This window comes from Rissa tridactyla, chromosome 6 (assembly GCF_028500815.1).
Source record: "Rissa tridactyla isolate bRisTri1 chromosome 6, bRisTri1.patW.cur.20221130, whole genome shotgun sequence".
Classification (NCBI taxonomy): domain Eukaryota; kingdom Metazoa; phylum Chordata; class Aves; order Charadriiformes; family Laridae; genus Rissa; species Rissa tridactyla.
The window spans coordinates 58053064-58075993 of NC_071471.1; the positions used below are offsets into that span (position 1 = coordinate 58053064).

The 22930-nt window shown below is 46.2% G+C and overlaps 1 protein-coding gene across 2 annotated transcripts in view; it reads left to right on the top strand.

The window, feature by feature from the left end:
• Positions 1-18452: 18452 nt before the first annotated feature.
• FBXW4 (F-box and WD repeat domain containing 4) overlaps positions 18453-22930 on the top strand; it is a 67144-nt gene continuing 62666 nt past the window's right edge. Inside the window, exon 1 of one of the 2 annotated variants that reach the window (XM_054206328.1) lies at positions 18453-18814. In XM_054206328.1, the coding sequence (XP_054062303.1) occupies positions 18477-18814 (338 nt within the window). In that variant the 5' untranslated portion in view covers positions 18453-18476. The remainder of the gene's footprint in view (positions 18815-22930) is intronic. The other variant, XM_054206327.1, reaches the window with a different exon arrangement.

Consider the following 22930-nt stretch of genomic DNA (forward strand, 5'->3'; position numbering starts at 1 on the left):
CTTTTGCCGTCCTTTCACAGGAGGTATGGTAGTCCCAGATTCCCAGCAGAACATACCCCAGCACGATGCGTGTTTTCTGTACTTAGCTGTGTTAGATATTCCTTGTGCAAACAGGACAAAGTTGCTTATTTTATCAAATACCTACTAAAAGTAGCTCTGCTCTCGCCCATGTTGGGATTACCTTGCCACCTTGGGGACTCCCGGGTTGTGGCTGGGACTCCCCCTGTGCTGGGCAGCGCATGTGCAGTGAGTCCTGCATCCCAGGAGTCGCTCAGGATTTCTCCCTCTGTTCCGTACAAGGCGAATCTGATTCTCACAAAGGGGAAAAAATGAGAAATTTAGGGTAAGCAGGAGACCTGACCACCCATTTTCCCCACCCCGGGTCTGCGAGTAAATGTTTTATTCGCAGCTTGTGTATTTAACTGTTTGGGGTGCACACGGCAATCCTGGTCTGTGCATCTCCTGAGTGTCTCATTCCCCCTCAGCTGCTGCTAAATGCACCCTTCCAGGAGGTGGTGACGGGTGCCTCTCACCTGCTGGAGCTGGGTGAGCTCTGGCTGCTCAGACCTTTTCTGCATAACAGAGAAGGTCAGTTATAAACAGAAACGATTGGTTTTGCTGGGGGCTTTTTTTAGACATCAAAAATGCTCCATCATCATCAGGGTGGCTTAGCTTTCAGCAGCCGACACAAACGGAGCCAAACCCTCAGCAGAGAATTCAGCAAGAGAAGCGGCGCCCACTTTCCAGGGCTGTTTCACCGAAGTCTTGCATCCTCGTTCCTCCTTTTACCTCGTGCCACAGCGACCGATGCTGATCTGGGCTCTGCGCAGACACGGGGTGAGCCCCGAGGAGCTCCCAGCTGGAGCTGAAAGCAAGTGGCATAGCCCCATTTTAGAGAAGAAGTGGGGGGACTTAGTGCATGGAAAGACTAAGATCTGAAAGAAATCCTGGCAGAGCTGTGCATCAGCTGAATTAGTCTGCAAGAGGCCAGGAAAAGGTATGGAAGTGGCCCAATGGGGGAAACAGCGTATATATGCAGTAGTCTGAGCTATAAGTGAAGTACAAAACCACAAAACTGATCTTTTTCTAAACCTCACGTCCGATTCCCCAGCCTTGACTGAAAGTTGGACTCTGTCCCATATCCCAACTAGAAGGAACCTGCTTTTGTACATGAGCAGATTTGAGGTCATGAGGATTATTACGGATTGGAGCTCCCAATCTTCTGCGATACTTAGATGAGAGGATCCTGCTCATTGCCTTCTGAGTGAATGCCATAGTCCTCATTTTAGGAAAAGGAAGGAAGGATATCCTGCAGGGACTCCATATTTCAATATTATTTGGTATTTTTGGTTTAAAATTGCCTAACTTCAACTCACGGCACTTGATTTTGCAGTCTTTTCTTCCAGCTTACGGTGCCAACTGACCTGACCAAGCTCCTGCAGGCACTTCAAGCGGGTTTTCCAGGTCTCTCCAAGCTCTTGTAGGGATTTTTTTAAGCTGATTCCCATCTGTCAACATCTCTTGTGAAGTGCAGCCAACTGTTTTGGCCGCAGCATCTGGCGGTGGAGTCCGGCGTTGGCTTGGCTGTGTCCAGGATCTTGGGAGGAGAAATGATGCAGTGACCACCCACCGGAGTGATCTCTCTCTGCTCAGGGCTGGTATTTTCCAAGAGGTTCTTGCAGGGACTTTCGGTGCTATTGAAGCAGACACGTGGATCTGTAACCCTCATTTTGTCGGGACTGGTGTAACTCCAGTCTGTTTTGAAGAAGAGAGGCATGGACAATCCCCGCAGGAGGTGCAGCTAAGGCATGGTGACAGTTTCCTATTCCTTGTTTTCTGCTGCAAAGGCTACAGCACATTTCTAAAGCAAAGGTAGCATTTGTTTTATAATGAATCCTGAAATCTTGAGTCTCACGCTTGCCCAGGAGGTCTCCATCTCTGGTTATTCAAATATTCAGTTGTTGAAGTCTGAGGTGTTTTTGCTCTCAGTTGTGATGTTCTCAGTTCTTCCTCAGACTTCACTAGAATCGCTCTGGATTAGTTCAGATGTGAGTAGAGGTTGCTTTGACCCAATTATCCTCAATGTCCGTATCTGCAATTCTACACTGAGCCAGCACAGCGACAGCGGTGAGTGAGGAGGTTTTCGTATACCCGAAGGTTTTGGCAGAATCTGTGTTTGAAGAGCTGGTCGCTGTCTCCAGATGCTGTCCCGCAGCACTTGCCGAGGTGTGACCAAAAGATGGAGGGGCTACGGCTGGGCAGGGGGAGGAAAGGTGCTGTGGAAACTGCAAATTCCCGAGGCCATGGCTGCGGCTTGTGGCAGTATGTGCAGCACCTGCTGCACTGACCCAAATCCCACCACTATCATGACCTGGTTAATCATAAGTAAAGCTTTTTCCTACTAATTGCTGATGGCTGGTGAAGGGGCATCCCCAGCCCCTAAAGGACTGGGGGAACTGAGAGGGGAGAGCGGTGGTTGCTGACACACGCTGAGCCCTTGCAGCCTCCGTCATGGGGCCCGAAGTGTCTGCACTTCACTCCCTCTCAGAGCGATCATTGCGAGGAGCTGAGGGTTTCACCACCTCCCCCTGCAGAGCCATGGGTTTTGCCGGGCACTTGACACCGGCGCAGGGGGATGACTTGCACTTGATGACTGTCTCCACCGCAGCAGCCGCCTGTCCTCCACCAATGCTGCCCTCCGACCGCCTTGCAAGAAGGAGATGTACAACTCCCGGTGCAAGGCTGGACACCAGGGTGGTGCGGTGTGACGTGGAGGTGGCCTCCCCATGGGCCATGCTGCCAGCTGGTGCAGTTGGATGTGACAGCCCCCAGGCCACCATGGTTCCAGGCACTTCGGTCCCCAGCCAGAGCTCCCCTGGTGCCTTAAGCATCAAGGAGGGTGAGAAACTTCCCTACAGGGAAGAGAAAATCACAGCTGAGGTTTTCGCCCTGATGGCGAGGCTCCGTGAGCTGGGATTTTGGACAAGCCCTCAGCGCTTTAACATGGGGTCACCTTACACGTGGTGTGGATGTGGTGTGGATGTGGCGTTTCTTTTTGTATTTGCTACCTACGGTGTGGGAGGGTCTCCTGGTGATGTGAGCAAAGAAACAAGCAGTGGAGGAGACGAAGCGAGCAGAAGCTTGGGGAAGTCCCAGCTGGAAAGGCAGAAGGCAGCAGAGAAGCCCTCTCTGGAAGGCAGCTGGGCTCAGCAGCGGAGAGAGGAGGAGGGGCTGTGGGTCCCACCCTTGTGCTCCCTAAAGTACATTTCCTGGGAATGAATGTCTACAGGGAGGAGAGGGAAGCTGGAGCCAAACAATCAGTGAAGCACATGGGCTTTTAGTTCTCCTGTCACCCTGAGCAAACCCAAGGTGACAAATTTGCAGCTTCTGCTACTTGAGACCAAGTGAACCCCTAATGGGCTGCTTAAGGGACCCTCACTTAGGAAAATGCCAGCAAGGGCAAAACCCCAGTGACACAGCAGCTATTTCATGGCTGTTTTGCTGGGTAGCACCCACTGCTTGCTGCTTCTCCACGCTTCTCGGGTACCTGCTCCATCCCAGAGCTGGGTGCACCACATCGCACGATGAGCTGGGCTGACCTGGCCATACCCTGTCCTGCCGCACAGTCCAGAGGAGCTCCGCTGACTTCTTGGGGGAGATGTCAGACACCGGGATCGGACTCTGCTCCACTGTCTGCGCGGCATCCCAGGTACTGCGCATCGAAACCGTCGGTACTTATGGGTCTGGCCTTCCTGGTTGCTGTCTGTGCAGGAAAGCTCTGTGTGTGCTGACTTATTGCTCCCCTGCTGGTTTTTGTGCTTGGGATACACACTGCCGTTGCTGCTGTCTGAGGCAGGTTTGGAGCTGTCATTTGAAGCAGGCCACCTGGTAGGTGGCCACCGTGCGAAAGGCCACAAGAAGCCCAAAGAGCAGTCAGCCAGGCAAAAGGTAGGGCACGTGCTGGCAGGGCATGAAGAGCTCAGGGCAGGAAACAGGAGAGTTGGCAACGTAGTATGGAGCCCTCATACTTAATGTGCTGCTGCTTCTTCTGATTTAAACCTATAGCTGGTCCCTACAAGGGTAGGAGCTCCGAAGTTACTTGCTGCTATATTGTTAATATATTATATTATTTGCTTCCCCACATACATTGTGGGGAAGCAAATATTTCCCCATCAGTACAGTAAATTTATACCTCTGCCAATGGCCTACGCAGAGAAGGCTCAGCTCTAGATAAAACCAGAGGCAGCAGGGTGAACGTCAGGATGCTGGAGGACGCCACTCTGAACAAGCTGAACGCCTGAATCACTGACGAGAGATCTGTCATTGCTGTCGTGGAGGGCAACAGATCTCCTCCAGTTATTTGGCCAGTATTGAGCTGTTAGGGAAATATCTGACCTTCCTTGAAACTAGAGCATCCAGCCCAGCCTGCTTACCCTCAGCAGTGATGTCTGGGCAGGAAGCAGAGATGTGAGCGATGAAGGCAGCAGCTTTGCTGAGGAAATGCATTTAATTCGATCTACACTGCACTTTTTGTTGGAAAAAATGTTGATGCAGTAACATTCTGCACAGTAACTAAGGGTGGATTAAAGGTCATAGAGATAATGTAGCGTGCTGAATTCATAGGTGGCAGATGGGAAGAGTCCTAGACCCACTGGGAAAATCCCCCTGAAGTGTATTCTCTGCAGCTTGGTCCGTTCTGCTCAAGGACTGTGTTAGCTTCTCTTTCCTAGCAGGCTACACTCTTGCCTGGATCTTTTTCCTGAGATTTAACCCACATTCCCCTTTTCTTGATCTGTCCTAGCAGCCCCAGCTAATGCAGTTCTTTGCCGTTGCTCAGGGATGTTCCACCCCTGCAGACTGGGAATGGCTGGCTAGCAGGTCTGCACCTGACTCTTTCCCCATGCTTTAAATTGTGGAGCAGCAGCTTAGCATGGCATGTGTGGAGCAGGGAAGTGCCTTCCACTTGTGATGCAGAGATGGCTGTGCAGACACAGTTTCCTCCCAAGGAGCAGCTTTTTGTGCACACAACTGGGTCTTGCTCCTGGGCAAGGGCAGGAGAAGGTTTCCCCAACCTGCTGCAGCTTTTGTGGTCATCTGATGTTGATGGAAAAAGGCTCTTGTGGTGGAGAGCAAGTCTGTGGCAGAGGCATTTTAAGGGACTGTTCTCAGAGGGGTTAAATCCAGTGTTGTGGTGTGGGAATACGTGTGTCTCAATGGACAGAGGAGAGGGCCATGGATTTCAGTTCGTGACATGGAACAACCGGCCGACCACCTGAGCTCCTCCTGCCCCCTGCGTAAAACAGAGATGGTGCCAAATCACTTCACAGGTCACTGGAAGTTTAATGCAAGTTTCCCAGAGGTTTTGGAGCGTGCAGTGAAGGATGCTGCAGTGCAGAGCATTACTGTTTATTCCACCGTTATCACCCAGTGGAGAAACACGCAGGGTTCATCATGACATCTACCGAAATGTCATGGGGAAAAAAGCCAAAAGACCAGCAGTGAAGTAACCCCGTCCTGCAGACAGACACCCACCCCCCCGCCCCAGTATTTTGTGCTCTGTCCCAGCAGAGGGAGCCCGAGTTTATTAACAAATCCCGATCCCGGAGATAGCTGCTATCAAGGTGGTACCAAACCCCGGGCAGGATGCAATGCCGGTGGAAGAAGGCTGCAGAAGGTGGAGAGGGTGTAGCGGTGATGCTGAAAGCAGGGCTGTGTTTCCAACCAGGGAAGAAAGCTAATGGTTGACCGTCAGGCCCTGCAAGTAACTCTGCTCCCGGAACACTGCAACCATGACGAGAGATGGGTGGCCTGCAAGAGCCAGTGGACCTGCTCATTCCATGGGGAAAAAATTTGCACTGAAAGATGCAGGAGAACCATGCTAAGATGGATGAACTGAGTCTAACTTGCTCCAGAGACTTCCTCAAGGCACTGTCAGTGACCTGTGTACCTGCATTTGTACTGGGCTGTCCAGATTTAATCCTGTCATCTAGACAGTTCTCCTAATAGCGTTCCAAACCATCCATCACTGTGGTGCCAAATCCGTAACTTTTTGCTATCTGGCGCCTGAGTCTGATGCCATTCTGGCTGCATGGCGGTGCTCTATAACCGCTGCACGCACAGGACTGTGGGCCTGATTCACAGCTTCTTAAAACTAACGGGAGCTTTCGCACTGGTTTCCCTGGGTTTTGGAGGCTCTGTGTTAGTGCATGGAGGGCTACGCTCAAGGAAGGAGGAGTAGCTTTAGTGAATAGCCTTCTTGGAGCTCGTGGGAATGCCCAAAGTTTTCTCTGCCAATAATGTGAGACGAAATATCTCCTAGGGAGACAGATGAGCCTTGGCTGTGTGTTTTTTCTTGCAGCCAGTAGTTGCACTGGTGCCATGGATGCACACGTGGGTACAAGATTATTTGGGAAAGTTGTGGGATTGGGACGCAGGAGGGCCACAGATCATTTTAGGCCAAATCCAAAGACCATTTAAATCAATGCAAAGCCCCTCATTAGCTTAAGCAAGCCCAGAGATACTCGTTTTAGAAGCTGAGTAACAAATTGGAACGTTTCAGGGCACGGGGATGGGAAGGCAAACAGCTCGGGCTGCACTCTGCAGAAAGCAGCAGACAGATACTTTCCGAGGCAACTTTTGAAAGGAAGGTTGAATTTCTCCAAGATAAGGAGAGCTCCAGCGAGCTGGAATGCATCGCGACCCCCCACCCCCTCCCCAGCTCATCCTATGATAACAGCTGTTGGGTTGGAAACCTAATGCTGATGAAAGAGTTAAAGGCTGGTTGATGGGCAATATCGGTGACACACCTCTGAATTGAGCATACTCCTGGAGTGAGACTGCGGACTGGTGTTACTCAATGAATAGAGGCCACTCCAAGGGAGTTTTTCCTTGAATAGAATGGGGTCAGGGAGCCGCTTTGGGGAACAATGGTTGCCACCGGCTAGCTGAATTTCTTACAATCACACACCATACCCCCTGATCAAATAGCTCCTTTGTCAGTCTGATATAAAAACATGTCATACAATGATGATCTGGAAGAATGACAAGAGCTGGCCTTTCAAAGAGATCAGAAGGGCTTGTTTTGCACAAAAAGAGCCCCCATCAGAGTCAAGACAGAAAAAAAATGGAGAATAAAAAGGGGGTGAATGGAAACAAACAGCAATAACAACAACAACAGAAAAGAGGGCAAGTTGGAAACTTGGGTCTGGCTGGTTTCACAGCATCCCGTGGCCGCAGCAGCGCAGCACGGTCGAGTTGAATCTCTTTCGGTGTGGATGTGGATGTCAGATTGCGCTGCCATTGGGTTCCCATTGTCATTCTGCACTGGGACAGAAGAAATTGCTGGATGGGAAAAGGTCACTTGGCCCAACGAATCATCTCCCCCCCGCCCCCGAAAATGTCTCAACACCATCTCTCTGCTTTCTCACTGTAGTTCTCTCCTCTGCCTTTATAATAACAGTGCTCGTTTGCTGCCTTTATGTTCCTGTACAAAGTTCAGATTGCTCGGGAGGCTATTCTTGTCCATCTGTTCATATGAGCGGGGAAAATGTCTTTATTTTCCCCCCTTCTTTTTTAACTTTCGTATTTTTCATTTCTTGGAGTGTGTACCCTGTTTTCAACCCTCTTCCCAGGATTTTCAGGGATGTAATTGAGAGTCTGGATGGAGAGAAAGAGTTTTTCCCCAAAGAATGTTTTAAGATGTGCAGGGGAGTGGATCCCTCTCGGCTACTTTGAGGGGAATTGCATTCCTACAGTATCTATCACAGGAGTCCCAAGAGATGGCATTTACACACAATCATGACAATTATTTGCAAGCTAGAAAAGTTCAGCAGTCCTGGAAATGGGCAACTAGAGCCGCCAGGCAGTTTCAGCAACTACAAGTGTTTGAAAAAGCGTATATTCAGATTTTACTCTTGTATTATATAAAATAAGGAGCCAGAAGAGTCACAAGAAACCATAGCATGTAAGAGACTGAGCTCTTGGGAAACTGCTCCTGAAAACACAGTCACAGCAAAGATAATACACCGAAGCTCTGCCCCATGTTTAGTTTTGTTTGGTTTTTTTTTACTTTTTTTCTCTTTTTATCCAGCATTGTTTTTCTCAAAAAAAAAAAAAAAAAAGAAAAATACAGTGCTAAAGTTACATTTGTATGATTAAGCACGCTAATCAGGAGGTACCTTGCGGTAGAGATAACAAGCTCTATCCACTTTCATTTATGATCTACGGCAAATATCTACTATCATCTAGGATTTCCTCATTGTACAATATTTCATTTGCCCTTTTCTGCAATTTTATATAGAATTTGTTATACTGCATGTTACTTAGCATATATTAATTTACAGGAAAAATACTGGGTAAACTGTATTTACACAATACACTGTTTATTAAATACAGAGAATATTTATAAACACACACACAATACCCACATGTATAAACCAAATGAAATTGCTGCTGACCTGAATGGCTGAGCTTTTCAATTCCTTTACCTAAAAGTCTGTATTGCACAAAACTAGGGTCATAATTAATCACCTCTTCTCCTGAAGCACAGCTCTGAAAAGCTGTGCAGCTGGCTGAAAATAATTAGGCCACGTTCTGGGTGCTGCCAAAATAAAGATACTAAGGAGATACTGGTTATAAACCTCGGGCCGTTTAAGTTGCAAGGCAATTACCTGATCCCGCCAGTGTATTTGAGTTGGTAGAGGAAGAACAGCCCGTGTTGTGCTGTGCTGTTTGGGAAATAATTTGGAATCGTAGTACTAAAGCTTGTACCACAACGAAATAGTGCAAAAGGCAGGTGAGTGTAGTGTTAAGAGTGTGAAGTTAGACACTGAAAACAGTATTTTGGCACCTAAATAAAATGACGTTTCCAGCGGTGATAAGCACCCAACAGTTCTGCTTGACTTTCACAGATACTCAGCAGGCAGCTGCAGGCAGACAGACAGACAGACAGCTTTGAGTTTGTCAGTCTGGAAGGCAGGTTTCAGAGCAATGACTTGTATTTAGGACTGCTCCAGCCTCCAGCTGGAAACTACAGGTAGCACAGAAGGTGACAATTCAGTTCTTAAATGGGACGTACCTGCCCTGGGACTGGGTGATGACTCGAACTGAACTGAGTGCCTTGTAAGTGGTGAGTGGTTTTCTGCAGCACTGGTTTTGATTTAGCTATCATTACAGCATATTAGGACCTCACCATTTTGTGGTCAACTGGGGCTATGTGAGAAGAAGTTCTTGCATGCCATCATCTGCTGGCTGGACTTTGCAAGTCCAGTTTGACTGGGAGAGTGTTAGGTTTTTTAGGGCAAGCTATAAAATCCCCACTGGGGCTCAGGTCCACTGGGTGGTGGTGATAACCTGCAACTTCGCAGCACCTTTCTTTTTCTTGCTTAAACTGTTTTGCAATGGCGGCATTTGCCATTCACTGGACATTTCCGTTTTGTGGTTAATCTTGGGCAGTGGGTTTTCTTTATTATGGAAGTTCTGGATAGGCCAGGTGGATAAATTTTGTGTTGTCTTTGGGTGATACCCTGTTTCGGTGCAAAGCAGCATAATTCTGCCAAATGCAGAGAAACTGTTGTTTTACAGCAAGCTCACATCTGGCCCTGAAACCCTGGACAACTCAGGGAAAGAAAAAAAATACGTTAAGGGAACACTAACTGTGTAATTAACTATTGCAAAGCTTGGAAGGCATAAAAGTCAGGTTGCATGCACATCTTAATTCTGTGCCTTTGTCAACAGGTGGTACGATCAAAATTTAAGTGACACTTCTGCCTTCTTCGGGCTGCTGGCTCTGCTGGGCTGAATCTCGCCTGTTCAAATTTCCAGTGAACCTTCTTGCATTCTCCTCTGGTTCTTACCCTGCAGTTATAACCTCGGTATTGGGAGCAAGCCTGGAAAATTTCAGAATGAAAACTGAAACCTTCCAAAAGGTAGGAGCAAATAAAAAACAGAGGATATTAATATAGCAACAGCTGGACTTCAGCTTTAATAATGTATATTTTTTTAGAGCACGTAGCAATTCAGATCAGATACAGGTATTTCTGTGTGCTTTTGTTAAATTGGGCCTCCTGCCAATAACACAATGAGAAGCTGGTACACTGTATTACAATATTAATTACCAAGCCCCTTTCTTTTGATGGGTCCACTAAAGATACTTCAAATGGATACGTGAGAATTGATCAAAGATTTTGCAGGTTGTTGCCACTGCTCAGTGAGCATTTAAAACCAAAACCAAACCTGACTCCCATGAAAAAGATACTGTGTTTTTACAAGCAATAAAAAAAACCCCACTGGTCACTTGATTGCTATGGGGATGGGTATAACTGAACTGGGCTTTCTTAAGGCAGAGAGCACGATCTAAGAGAAACAAAAAAAGACATGGGAGAGGGAGGGAAAGAGCGAGTGAGAGAGAGCTGAATTGATTTCAGTCTGTTCAGGTCTAGCTGGAAAACACAATGCAGCGAAACGGTCCCTTAGTCGGCAAGCTTCTTTTCCCAGGTTTTTCCCATGGTTTGAAGTGGAGAGGGAGGGATAGTATTAGAAAAAGTGCGTGTGTGTGTGTGAGAGAGAGAAGGCTGTAGGAAAGGCAGAGAGATGAGAGACATCATTTGGAAGGGTGCAAAATAGTCCATTCCTTCTGGGGAGTGGAAAACTTTGATGTCCATGTCTCTGGTTTTAAAGTGGCAGTGTCAGGTTCGGACTGAAAGGCCCTGGTATTCCAATCTTTGTCTGTGCTTGCGCTCGGGACTTTGCCTGCACACACACCTGCACATCCAAACACCTGCCAGGGCACCCACGCAGCAAATGGGCCCTGCACTTCGGAGTGGATGACAGAAAATAAGCAAGTACGTGGCTTATGGCTTCCCTGATTCCTTGTACAGAGGTACATGCTGGGGAAAAAAAAAAAAAAGCACATTTGCATGTTTGCGTGTGTGGAAAGAGAGATAAGCAACAGGAAAAAGCGCTGTGGGCTTTACCCCTTTTAAAAAGCTATTCTCTTCCTAGCATTACTAATGCAGTTATAGGGCTCAGAGTGGTACAAGGCTGACAATGTCTAAACAGACAAAGAAACACAGTTACAGGTAAGGAGAATAATCTGTGAGCATCATGATTTGTCCATCATTGCATACTAGTAAATTCAGTTTTAAGAGTCACAACTGACGTCTGTAAGTCAGAAGCCCTTTCTCCTCTGCAGGGTCATGGGCATCTTGCACAGCCTGGCTGTTTCGTCCTTTGAGATGTGTTTCAGTATAATGCTACTAATAATTCAGACACGCTAACAATGATAAGTCCACTGCAAGCCTAGAGGAAAAGAGAAAGAATAGGACCAAATTTATCACTCGTGGCACTCAAGTGAATTCTGGTAAGAGTTAATCCAGAGTGCAAATGGCTCTTTCTCCTTTCCTCCCTTCCAAGAGCAGAAAGCTTTGCACTCATGGTGGAGCTGAGAGGGCTCGTGCTCTGCTGGGGAGCAAGTTAATCTCACTGGAATCTGCACCCAAAAATTGCACTAACAGGCTGCAAAAGCAGAAAAGGTATTTGAGAATTATGCAGAGTTTCAGATCATGCCAATGAGAGATGTAAGTGTTACTGTGATGGTCTTGGACTGTGAGGTCTCGCTTTCTAGCAAGAATAGAAGCGTATGTGCATGGGGTGGCTTGTGGGTCCTGATGGGAGACAGACAATGGATCAATTTATGTTCAGTTGACAGACCTCCTTTACTGGAGGGGGAGATTTTTGACTTGAATCCCTGGAATGCCGGCATTTTCCTTCCCAATACTCATTTTCAGTTTAAAGAGATAGAGTGAAAGGCCTGTTTTCATGGCAGGTGGGCTAGAGAAGGGAGGTTTTAATGACTCTTTATTCTTGGATTTATAATCTGACATGCTGTACGCACATGTGTTTGTCACAAAACTGTGTGAGGTGCCCACCACCCATCCACGCATTGTCCAGCAGATGTTAAAGCCATCAAGTGTGTTTGCTTCCAGTTCCAAAGGAAAACATTCTCTATTTTGGGATGTGGGATTTTTTTTTTTAAACTGATCTAAACAAACAAACATAAATGGCCTTGGAGAGGTAGGGCTTACATGATCATACGAAACCTGTGTAAATGAGGATCTAAGGCTCGTTCCCTGACCCATAAACTGGGTTAGTAATTAGTTGTTCCTACAGTTTGTTGTTCTCGTCACAAAACCCGAGGTTAGGCTGAGGACTATTTAAAAATCATGTGCATTAGCAATAAGGGATATCTAAGCATACACTCACTGTGGTGACAGAGCATTAGTTGCTCCTTATAATAATACCCGAGAGCCTGCAGCCACAGCAGAGGTCATGCCATGGAAAGCACGGTGCTTTCCCCAAGGGGTTTGCAGCCAAAGGCCTCCAACCTACAGCTGAATCTGCTGGCTGGGACCTTGTGCTCACGTGGTGCTCCATTGCAGGACCAACAATGGATCGACAGGGGGATACTCTACATTTTTTTAATATACACGTGTGCTTCATTAACAAGAGAATTGAGGGTCAAATTTGCCTTATGGCTTGACATAAGCTGAACTGAATAGAAATAAAGGCTATTTCTAGCACCAAGCGGATTCCTGTTGCTGCACTATAAATCTCTTAACCTCAGATTGATGGATTCTGTGTTTCAATGATGAGATACAACAGAATTAACCAGCGAGAAATAAAAAACGGCAGCCTCCTGATTGAGAAATCCTACTGTGCAAGAAAGGACTACTAGTAAAATGTTGCCTCTGGCTGCAGGGGAAGAGAAAAGGAAGCTTAGAAGTCTAGTAATTCTGCAAATTTGTAATTGTTGCAGGTAATTAGGCTCTGTCTTGGTTGCCTGGTCAAGGCAGACCCCAAACTGCTTGTAGGATTAGGTTTGCTCACTTTCCTTGAGCAAATTATTACCTTGTAAGTGACATGACCGTGGAGCATCCTCCAAGAGCAAAGGACCCCGCTGTACCCGTGGGCACACCACGAGGCAGGACACCGTCAGGCATGCTCATGGAGAGGCTAGGAACCGTGTGAAGAAGCCATGTAGGTGGAAGGCAGACACAGGATAGAACAGTATCGTAGTCACTGCTACGCCGAGGATACTCTTATGTTGCTTTAGAAGCAGTCCAAACAGTTTTGGAACAAACTCTGGAATTAACGAAAAGTGAGCTGAAAATCTCTAGAAACAACTTCGTAAGTCTTGATCTTACTCTGAAAGAAACCAGTGGGTATGTGAATGTTTAGTTCCTCAGGCTCTAAGTATGAAAGGAAAAAAGCCCCTAAAATATCTTCATAGGTAGCCCCTATAAAAGCACAAGATTCAAAAGCATTCCTTCAGGAGATCAAGGACGGTCCAGCCTTTGAAGCCGGGAGGATTGGGAAATTTAAAGATCTTTGTGGCAATCATATTGTGCCATTAGAAATCTACCATTTGGAATTGTAAAGCATTTAAAAGGAATGATTCCAAATTCCACAGCTGTCTGGTGAGTGACAACTTGATGTGGCCTGGGGGGGAGGAAGAAGGTCATTGTTGGGAAAACAGTTAAAATGAACATTTTCTGAACAGATGCTTTAGATAATACTTTGATAAATGAGGTTAAAAACAAATAAAATATTCTGTGTGACTTCCAGAAAATAACAGATTAGTAAAACAAACAAACAAAACTCAAAATGCAAAGACAAGAAACAGGTATATGGCTGGTACTTAGCAAATAATACAGGATTGTTCAAAAGAAAATGAACAGTAAACAGAGTCTAAACCAGCTCGATGAGAGAACTCTGCTGGCTATGGGAGGTGCCACATTTTTTTATTGCACTGCAGTTTTGCCAAGCAAGAGAGCTTCTGGAAAGCTCGCCTGTTCATTTTGATACACTAAAATATTTGAGAATCCATTTTTATTGCCTTTTTTTCCAAACCATTCAAGCAGCTCAGCCGCTGATCAAAATAGAAAAGCATTGCATATGCCCAGCAAGTGGATAATGAAAGCGATCCCCTCAGTTTAGTATCTTTGTCAGCAGAGTGTAGTGAGAAAAGTAAACAAACATCATCACTGATGACAAACTGATTTATGGAATTGTTTGTTTTCATGATTTTCAGCATAATTATGACTAAAGGTCCCAATCCTGTGGCTGCTGAGAACCTCGTGGGGGTGGCTGCTGGCTGGGTGCCCTTAGTGCTCATTAAAAGCTCCTTGTAGATGTGGTTTGGAAACACACAGAATAGGGTCTGTTGGGAGTATTTTAAAGGGAAGTTTTTTCCTCGCCCTTTAACAGAACCCGTACCAAATAGCATCTAATCCTGATTTCTTCTGGCAGACCTTTTCTAGGTAAAACCAAATCAATATGTATAATTTGGGATAAAAAGGAGAAAATTTACCCCCAAATTCAGCATAACCTTTTAATTTTATCCTCTTTAATCCTCTGATAATTTTTGTGCTTCTCCTGCAGAAAAGCAATTTTGCTAATCACCTTTGTGCCAATCCCTGCATTCCTGACAATAGCGTGAACAGCTTCCATCAAAGTCTTTGATGTGGGAAAGACACACACACACACATATAATCTGAAAACAATTCAGCTCCTTGGTTCTCAATGGTGAGCACTCCGCTTTAATAGAGTGCAAGTTCCGTGGAGGTTTCTAATCCTTTCTGCCAAACAGAAGAGACACAGTCAGGTAGCACACCTTATTCAGAAGTTAAAATAACATGTTACTTGCTCTCAGAGAAAATCAAAACAACTCAAGATCAAAAACAGATTCCGCCAACCCTAACGGGATAGACTTTCTACTCAGATAACTCTTGATCTAAGTGTGTAACAAGTAACCTGCTTTAATCCCTCAAAGCGATGGTGTTACAGATAAGTACTGTAGTAGCAGAGGAGGTGTCTTAAGTTTCAGAAATACACAAAAGCATTGGTTGGAAGGAAAAACAAAACAAAGAGCTGTCCACATGATTGTGTCTTTAGCTGGAAAGGTGTACTTGAGGGCACTGCAAGAATAAAACCCCTTGAAGACAGCAAAAAAAAATAACTGACAGGCAGGTATTGAAATGGTGCTTCTTCCGAGCTGGATTTCATTGGCTTACGCTGTTAAAACACAAGCTTTACAGGTATAAGCCCCCCAGATTTTAGCTTACAAACCCTGCAAGCCATGATGCTGGAGTGGTCTGCTACTTCAGCACAGAACCCTACCCCGTTTTCTAGGGGTTCAGAGGATATATTATTGACTTTATGATTACACTGCACTGAGCACCTGCACTGAGTCCCTTTACAGGAGTACGAACAATGTAATGGAATTAATCCTGCTAAACATACAGTTTTAGTAATGGTTCATAATCTTCCTTGGTTTTTGCTCCTGCAGACACCTACACGCGCACTCACTTCGGCATTGTTGGGAAGACTAGTGCCATTGGGTTCTTAGCCTGTGGTGCACAGCTTTGACAGCTCCACAGCAGCCACAGTGGCTGAAACCATGCCCTAGAACAAGTATATACAATTGTAGGTCCATTTCTCTTAAAAAAAACCCCAAAATAATGGAAGATATATATGTTTTGGGCAAAGAATATTTATTCTTACTATGTTTTAAGGCAATTATCCATACTAGAAAACAATGCTACATTTGAGAGCAACATAACAATTTTTTCTTCATGTGACTCTTTTTGTCCCGTCTGGAATGTATTTGACCCTCTCCACGATTACTACATGCAAACGCACATTTCACCTTAGCCAAATATTTCATAGTTGGCTTAAACCTAGGGTCACAAATTGGAAAGCATTGAGGCCCTGCTTCTACAGCTGCACTTGTCCATACCTTGGTCATGGTATCCCCAAGGGTCGCACTCCATGTGTTACTTTGCTCCCAGGCTCCTCCTGGACTGCACCAAGTAGTTTCCTTGGGAGAGTGGCACAGGCACGGACTGGAGACTACTGTACACTGGAATACGGGTGTCACATAGTGCAGGGGGACATGCGCTATGCAGATGTAGCCTCTGTAGAGTAAGAAGGCTCTGTAGAGCCTTTTGACTGCCTTAGTCTGATCCTGAGTTACAACTTGCCAAGTCAACTCCTGGTTTAAGTTTTAGTAGTCGTGGTCTAGACACGCGCTCTCTCTCTAAGGGAAGAAACCGCCCGATATTGTTTCTTTAAAAAAATCCAGTAACGGCGAATCTACCATAAATCTTGATAAGCTGTTTCAACAGTTAATTTTCTTCACTACAAAAGCACGCTTTATTTATGAATTTGTTTCCCACCACCTTCTGTCAAGTGATCTTATCTCTTTGTCCACTAAATTGAAGATCCTGGTATTACCAGATTTTTCTTCCTGTTTCAGTGCTCATAAGGTATGATCACCTCGCACCTTAACCTTCTCTTTAGAAAGCTAAATAGACTGAGCACTTTGGGTCTCACTATAAAACACGTTTGACAGTCCTGTAATCATTCTTACTACTCTTCTTTGAAACCCCTCTTGTTTTTCAACGTCCTTCTTGAAATGTTGGCTCGACAAATTATGTCCAAAGCAGTCACAACAGAGTCAAAAACAGAAGTAAAAGAACCTCCCAGCTCTTGTTTGTTTCCCAGGACAGCACTAGCCCTTTGGTCACAGCACTGCAGAAGGAGCTCACGTTCAGCTGATTATTCATCTTAATGAAGTCTTTACGGAATTGCAGCTTTGCAGGATAGAGTTACATCCTTTCAGTGTGACCTACATTCTTTGTTCCTAGATGTGAGACTTTACATTTGGCTTGATTGAAATACATACAATTTGATTATGCCTAAATTTAACGTAGGGTTATGCACCCTTTCCCTCTTGCCCAATGCTTAGCACCTTCTACAAAGCTTTGCTAATAATGATTTCAGAATTTTTTTCAGGTTGCTAGTAGAAATATTAAATAATGTAGGGTCCACAAGCTGTCTCTGTGGGATCCCACAAGAGAAAGACCAACTTGATAATAAATCTGTCTTTACAATAACAATTTAAAACAGAGAAGTCATTTAGCTTTTAAAAAATTTAATGTTTCAGATATTGCCGAAGTCTATTACAAAAGAGACAAGTTTAATGCCATCAAAAATATGTTAAGTTGATATAAAACTGTATTCACACCATTTCCATAATCTCACATTAAGCAAAATTTGTTATATTATCTCCCTTTCAACTGGCTCCTTAATCCCTGTACTGGACATGCTGTTATTTCACCTGAGCTCAAACTTAGGTTGAGAAATTTTTAATTATTTGAGCCATCTGATTCACTCATTATAAATGCTGATAAAACATTTGCTGCCTTCTAGAGCTTCCCTGACTTCCAGGGTGCATAAACGGACCAGACGGCTCCTCAGCCAGCAGTTTTGAACCTCTCAAATACAAGGCTTCCACAGTTGGTGATTTAGTTGTATGAAAATTTGAGTGCTTGAGATTACACAGACAAGATGACCTTCTGGAACAGGATGCAAGTACTGTCTGCATGACCTGTATGCTATGGTAACCTCATTATATGCTGAAATTTATTTTCCTACTCCACGGTGCAAAAGGAGATGTAGACTGTTGTGGGTAAATGATACCTGTTCAAAGCATTTTAGGCAGATGATGAATTTCTTATACTTTATCTATTTTTTAATTTTAAGGGAAAAATTTCCTCAAGCATTTCAGGCTTGTGTATAGTGGAAAATACTATTAGAAAGAATAACACAACACTAGACTCATATTTTCCTGCTCCACTGTCTGTGTAGGTCTACTTTGCCATTTTGGACCAGAATCCTCCTGTGTTGTCAGTACTCCAGGCTCCTGTGGATGGCAACAATGACTCAGTTATTATGAACTGTTCTTTCATGGCTGTGTGCTTGTATATATGTACACACACATGTGAAGTGCGAGCACTTTTCAGCCCCTGCTCTGTGGAACCCTGGAAGGGGGAATGGACTATACCAAAGGGTCTGTGTGAAAAGCCAGCCTTAAATCCAGCCAGGGCCTGCTCTTACACGGGGAGGACCCTTTCTTCTACGTGGCCCAGGAATCTGTGAGTGTTGAAAACTGCTGTGCAGCACCAGATGACCGCTGCTGCCACTTTGTGAGCGACAGGCGCTCCTGACCCTGTTCAAGGATAATTAATGAGCATTAATCGCCTTGCTGTTCACCTTCCTTCACAGGGGTGCAGTGCCTAGCTGGGGTTGCTCCAGGTGGTGGAGCAGATGCTCTGGTTAGCTGGCATCACCATCCTCACCATTAATTATTCACATTATTAACGAATACGTGGATCAGGTGACATTACTAATCCCAGCTCGGAAGAATACCGACCCGTGCGCCGGGCCGCGGGGAGGGGGGCGAACTGCTCGCGGGGAGTCCCAGCGGCTCCCGTTAATGAATTAATTTGCTAACGAGGGTGGGCTCGGCGGTTCCGTGCCCCCTCCCGCCCCGGTAGCCGCCTCCTCCGCCGGAGGGGGGGAGTGACGGGCAGCGGCTCCTGCCCCATGTGACTGGGGAGCGGCTGCCCCCGTCCATGGCTTGGCCTCCCCCGGGCAGCAGCAGCTCCGGCTCCCGGGGAGGAGGGGCAGGAGCTGCTGCTCCATGGGGAGGAAAGGCAGCCCCCGATCCCCCCAGGCGGAAGGGGGATCCCGGGCCGCCTCCCCCCCCCCCCTCCTCCTCCCCCTCCTCCCCGCTGTGGGCCTTACCCGAGGAGCTGCTGCTCCTCATCTGCTCCTACCTGGACGCGCAGGCCTTGGGCCGCCTGGGCCAGGTCTGCCGCCGCCTGCGCTTCCTCAGTAGCCGCGATCTCCTCTGGAGGCGCATAGCCCGTGGCTGCCTCAACTCCGGCTTCACACAGCTCGGCACCGACCTGTAAGCGTGGCCTTCCCGGCGGGAGGGCGGGGGGGAGGCGGCCGCGGCGGCTGGGAAAGACCGGGGATGCTGCGGCCTAGCTGGTTGCTAAGGGGCGTTCTGTGCTCCTGGCGTAGTCGCTAAGGGGGGGGCTCCCCGCTGCCGTGAGGGGGCGGAGGGAAGGGGGCGGGGGGGTGCTATTCTCGAAGCGCGGCTGCGCTGCCTTTAGCCTGCGCCAAGAGGGGTGGCGAGGGCAGGGGAAGGGCTGCAGCGCCGGGCGCGCGGTGGGGCCGCCCCTGTAAGGGGAGGGCCCGCGTGTGGTGGCCCCGAGGTGGTGGGGCCTGACCCCGGCTCTGCCCAGGAGGGCTGGGGGGGTTTGTGGGGAGGCGCTTCTTGTTCCCGCCAGGAAACGGGCGAGCACGGCGGGGGCTTCCCGGACTCCCTCAGCGACAGGCCTGGCGGGAGCGGCCCTCAGACGTTGGTCCCGAGGCCCGCTCCAGCTTCAGCTCGGTCCCTCAGCTTCAAGCTAGGGGAGGTAGGAGCATGGGGACACGGACGGAGCCGCAGCTGGGATGGCTGTGGTGTGCCCATGCTCCCTCCTCGCTTCTTAGTCCTGCCATGGTCTCGAAGAAGCCACGAGGCAGCGAGGCCTGGGCTGGTGTTGTGGGGAAAGGCTGGAGAGTAGGCTTATGTACGTTATTAGGTGCAAGAGCCTTCGTGGCAGGGGGCCCCAGGAATATGAATTAGATTCTGCTGCTCACAGAGCATCTTGCTGGTGTAACTGGTGATGGTTGTCAAAAGTTTTGTGTATAAGGGTTGGTTTTGTTGGTTTGTTTTCATTTTTTCCCCCTAGTTTAGCAGCAAATCATAGGTTAGGAGTAGGTGCAAGCCCTTTTTGGCTTTACTGTGTGTGACACCAGCATCTTTCTAGATTAAGTGCTTTTGGGGCTTGGGCCTTGGCAGTGATTGGTAAGGACACAAAGATGGCCTTTCCTCTCTCAAATTTGCTAGCGTACAAAATGCCACTCAGAGGCAGCCACGCAACCTGGGCTTTCCTTGCTACTTTAGGGAATCCCAAGAGGAAGATGATGGTCTCAGGATCTATGAATCCCTACCTGTAGTTTCCCTTTAGCTGCCAGCCCAGGATCTTGTTTGTCATCCAGTGACCCACTATTGTTTCTGTAAACACTGTGTTGACATAAATCAAAAGAAGGGATGGCAGTTTTTGAGGCCTATTTTGCTGTCTCATTGCTCTCTCATCAATAGCACAAACTTTAGGGAAACAATTATGGTTCCTGCTAGCAGGAGCAGAACTTCTGTGGTGCTGAAACTCCTTGTGTTGGGTTTTCAGGCCAGCACTTCAACCCCTTAAGTCTTCACAGCTTGAAAGTTAAACACAGTTCCCTTGGAAGTCAGCAGGAATAAGTGCTGCAGAATGGCTGTTTGTTGTACTCTGTCGACTGTGATATATGATTTTGTCTCCTGAGGAAATGAAGTTCTGTATTTTTCATTAAGAATAAGGTGATATTATGCTCCTTCAGTTGCAGGAGGGATCAGGTGTACAGCAGAGCAGGTGCAACGTATGTAAGGACCACCACTTCCCCCTGCAGAGGAATGCAGGTCTATAAACAGCTACAGAAGAGGTTTGCTAGGTCAGAGGGTTTAAGTGAAGGGAAGGCTGCTTGAGTATCATAAGCTCCCAGGGATTTCAGTGCTGTTAGGTTTTCTATGAACAGGTTTTTTTAGTAATTCTAGGATGTGCTTTTGTGCTGAGTCCTATTTTCAAGTTTTCTTTAAACAACTCCAGTACCGAGTGCTGCTTTTAGTATTGGTCAGCACTGCCCTGGTCCTAGGGAATTCAGTCATGGGTAACACAGCAAGTGACATTACAAGCTGGTTATACAGAAACCTTGAAATATATCTGGAGGATGAATCCTTTAATTACTTTTAACTTAATGGAGGGCTCGGACAATCTTCAGTTCCTTGAAAGAGTGTGCCAGGTCTTATGGAGAATACCTGAACGCCAAGCACTTGTTTTCCCTGTGTGGAGATCCAGCATCTGGGGACAGCTGCAGGAGTTTTGCTCCAATAGGGTAGACAGTTTTGGCAACAGATAAGGCATGGGCATATCGTGGTACCGAGGGGTCTGGGTATCTGTACGTCTCCAGAAGAACCAGCATTAGTGCATGTGTTTAGTTGTGGTACTGCTGTAAAATTTGTACTTAGATAAAGAAGAGTTTAATAGTCTCTGTGGCAGCTTGAGGATTTTAAATAGCCATGTGTCTTCCATACCACTTGCTCCTCATGCATGTCTCCAAGATCAAGAGCAATCTCCAAGATTGCTGCTCTTGCAATTGAGGGAGTAAGATTTGCAGACAGAGGTTACATTTTGCTTGACTACTGATACAAGTTGGGGAGGGAGTTGAGGTAAGCTTCTGGGCACAGAGTCCTTCTTCCTGACAGTAATTTTAAGTAGGAACCTGATAGGTTGCTCATTGAAGGTTACATTTGATCTGAGTAGGTGTTTAAGCTAAAATACCACTGGGTAAATAGAATGGTGAGGAAGATGATGGATAGCTGGACTTTCTTGATAACTGTGCTTTCTTAGTGATACAGAGTAAATCTTGAGTTTGTCAAGCTTGGCTTTGACTCGCTCAAGAGCTGAAGCTTCTATTACACGTTCTGGATAATGTTGCATGAGGTGAACACTGGTTTTTGCTTTTAAGAGGTTTTTGTGCAATACTGTCTGCAACTGAGAAAGCAAAGGCTGAAACCGTTTATGGTAAATGTACTTAATGAAATAATGTGCATGGCTCTAACATTAGATCTTGAACTGATGGTCCCTGAGAGGCTGGCATAAGTTAAAAACTAGTCTAGGGAATATTTACTGTTTAAAACAAAAAAATTCTCAGAATAGTTTGATCATTTTTGCTGTTAAATGACTTCTGATAAGCCACTGTTAATGTTTTGTAAATAGAGATAAATTTGAGCCTAGAGTGTAGGATAACTGTGAAACTTACACCCTGCCCCCACTTTCCCATTTTTTAAAAGGGTGATTAACTTGAAAACGACACCATTTCTTTAAAATGTTGTTTCTGTTAGGTATATCTTCACATAATTGTAACAAGAATATCAGAGCAACAGGCTTTAGCTCGTATGTGAGACAACTGTTTGTGCAGTCAGCTTGCTTATAAAATGTCTTTATGCCAAAATGAAGAAGAGAGAACATTTATAAGAAACTGGTTGTAAAACCCTAGCTGTTAGCATCATGAAAAAAAGAAATTGTGGTATAGAATTGTGAAACTATTTGATTTAATTTTTTTAATTATCTACTTATCCTGACTATCTACCTTTAAAAATTGCCAGCTATGGTTATTTAGGCTGAAACAATGTTAAATTGATTTGCTGATGTTGTCCAAGGAAGATGTGGACTTAATCCCAGACACTAGCTGTTATGCTGAAAGGCATATTCACAGCATTGACAATCTCTCATATTTGCCCTTTCTGGTAGTTTCAGTTAATCGTGAGCTGCGGATGTAAGCGAAGTTAAGTATTTAAGGTATTGATTTAATCATGCACTTGCAGAAGAAGAAAGAAGTTTGCTTTAAGCAGTGTTTCTGTACACCTCATTCCTTAGGCGGGGCGGGGGGGAAATCACTAGGTTCGCATCAGTGTGAATTACTGTATATTTGAGACAGCAGGGCCTGACTTGGAAGGGTTCTTAAAGCACATTCTTAGTGTTAAAAATGTGCTGCTGCTTCTTTGAATCAGCATTAAGTAAATGTTTAACAGAATGTTGTGTCACTATTATGGACGTATAGAGTGGTTTTAGATGGTTGTGGTTCTTGGCACCTGTCCTACGTGTCGGGCTGCCAGTTGTTCTGTATAGTAATGTTAATTTTATGTATAGACCTGCACTGCAACAAGACCCTGTCATGGGAATGGTAAAAAGATAGTCCCTATACTGAAGATTTTTGCTTCATTCAGTCATAGGAGCTGCAGAAGCAAGAGTCGAGCCCTGTCTTCATGACGTAAGCTGAATGGAGCATTTTGTTCCAAAGATGCATGGCAACATATGACAGAAAAGTTAAGGCTTAATAACACTTTCTGCAGCTAAACTGTAGTTGAGCAGTAGCA